A 944-nucleotide genomic window follows, 5' to 3' on the forward strand; every position below is an offset into this window, starting at 1 on the left:
ATGTGCACTGGTTCCCTCACCTCCTCCAGGTCCTCACTCAACAGTCACCTTCTCTGTGTAGCCTGCCCTGACCACATCTTCCGACTCCCCATCCCCCTTCTGGCTTCATTTGTCTCCACAGCATGTCACTGCATCCAACACAGGGTGCATTCCCTCGGCGCAGTAGGCTGACGGCCTCGCCTGCCCAGAAGGGGTGCTCCAGGAGGGCAGGGATGCTGATCCGTTTGTCCGCCCTCATATCCCCAGGGCCCAGCCCAGGAGGCCGCTCACAGTCATCTGCAGAGGAAGGAAAGACGGACAAGGGACCGACAGAAAAGGAAGTGCAGGGAAGGAGAATGTCTCCTTAAATGACACCCCACCTGTCACCCTCAAATCTCATCCCGGGCCTCAACCACCACCAGCAAGGAGCAGGGGTTTCCTTTAGCCCCACATGGGGACGGGAGTGGACCCTCAACAAAACCAAGAATGGAGCAAAGATTGCTGGGAGTACTTGGCAGTACCGGTTCTCCCCTCCGACCCGTGCTCCTCCTGGGCTCCCCTCTGTCTGTGGTTTGCAAACAAGGCTGTTTCAGCCCTGCGCGGCACATGTCTAAACAGTTCCCGCCTCCCCTCCCTGAAACCCATCCGCTCCGCACCCCGCAGGAATCCAGCTTCCACCCTCGGCCTTGAAATCTGCCTCGCACCCAGCTTGGCAATGACCTACTTGTTCCCAAGCGCAACGGGCCGGTCGGGCCTCACCTTACCCTGTCGGACCGCCCCTTCTTGGCATCGCAAACCCACCCACCCACCCACCACGCCGCCTCCCGGAGCTCCCGTCCGGCTCAACGCGGCGCTACCCGCAGCCTGCCTCCAGCCACAGGAACGCCCCCCGCCACGTCCGCTGCGGCCCGTCCCTGTCCCCACCGTGCCCTCTTCCACCTGCGGGGAGTCACAGCCCCAGCTCT

The 944-nt window shown here is 62.3% G+C and overlaps 1 protein-coding gene across 1 annotated transcript in view; it reads left to right on the top strand.

Moving 5' to 3' along the window:
* The first annotated feature begins 430 nt into the window (after positions 1–430).
* Positions 431–944, top strand: part of RARRES1 (retinoic acid receptor responder 1) — a 28,242-nt gene continuing 27,728 nt past the window's right edge. Inside the window, exon 1 of the mRNA XM_008067647.2 lies at positions 431–904. Within this exon, the coding sequence (XP_008065838.1) occupies positions 431–904 (474 nt within the window). The remainder of the gene's footprint in view (positions 905–944) is intronic.

The sequence above is a fragment of the Carlito syrichta genome, unplaced genomic scaffold (genome assembly GCF_000164805.1).
Source record: "Carlito syrichta isolate Samal-C Ts95f unplaced genomic scaffold, Tarsius_syrichta-2.0.1 Scaffold309726, whole genome shotgun sequence".
Classification (NCBI taxonomy): Eukaryota; Metazoa; Chordata; class Mammalia; order Primates; family Tarsiidae; genus Carlito; species Carlito syrichta.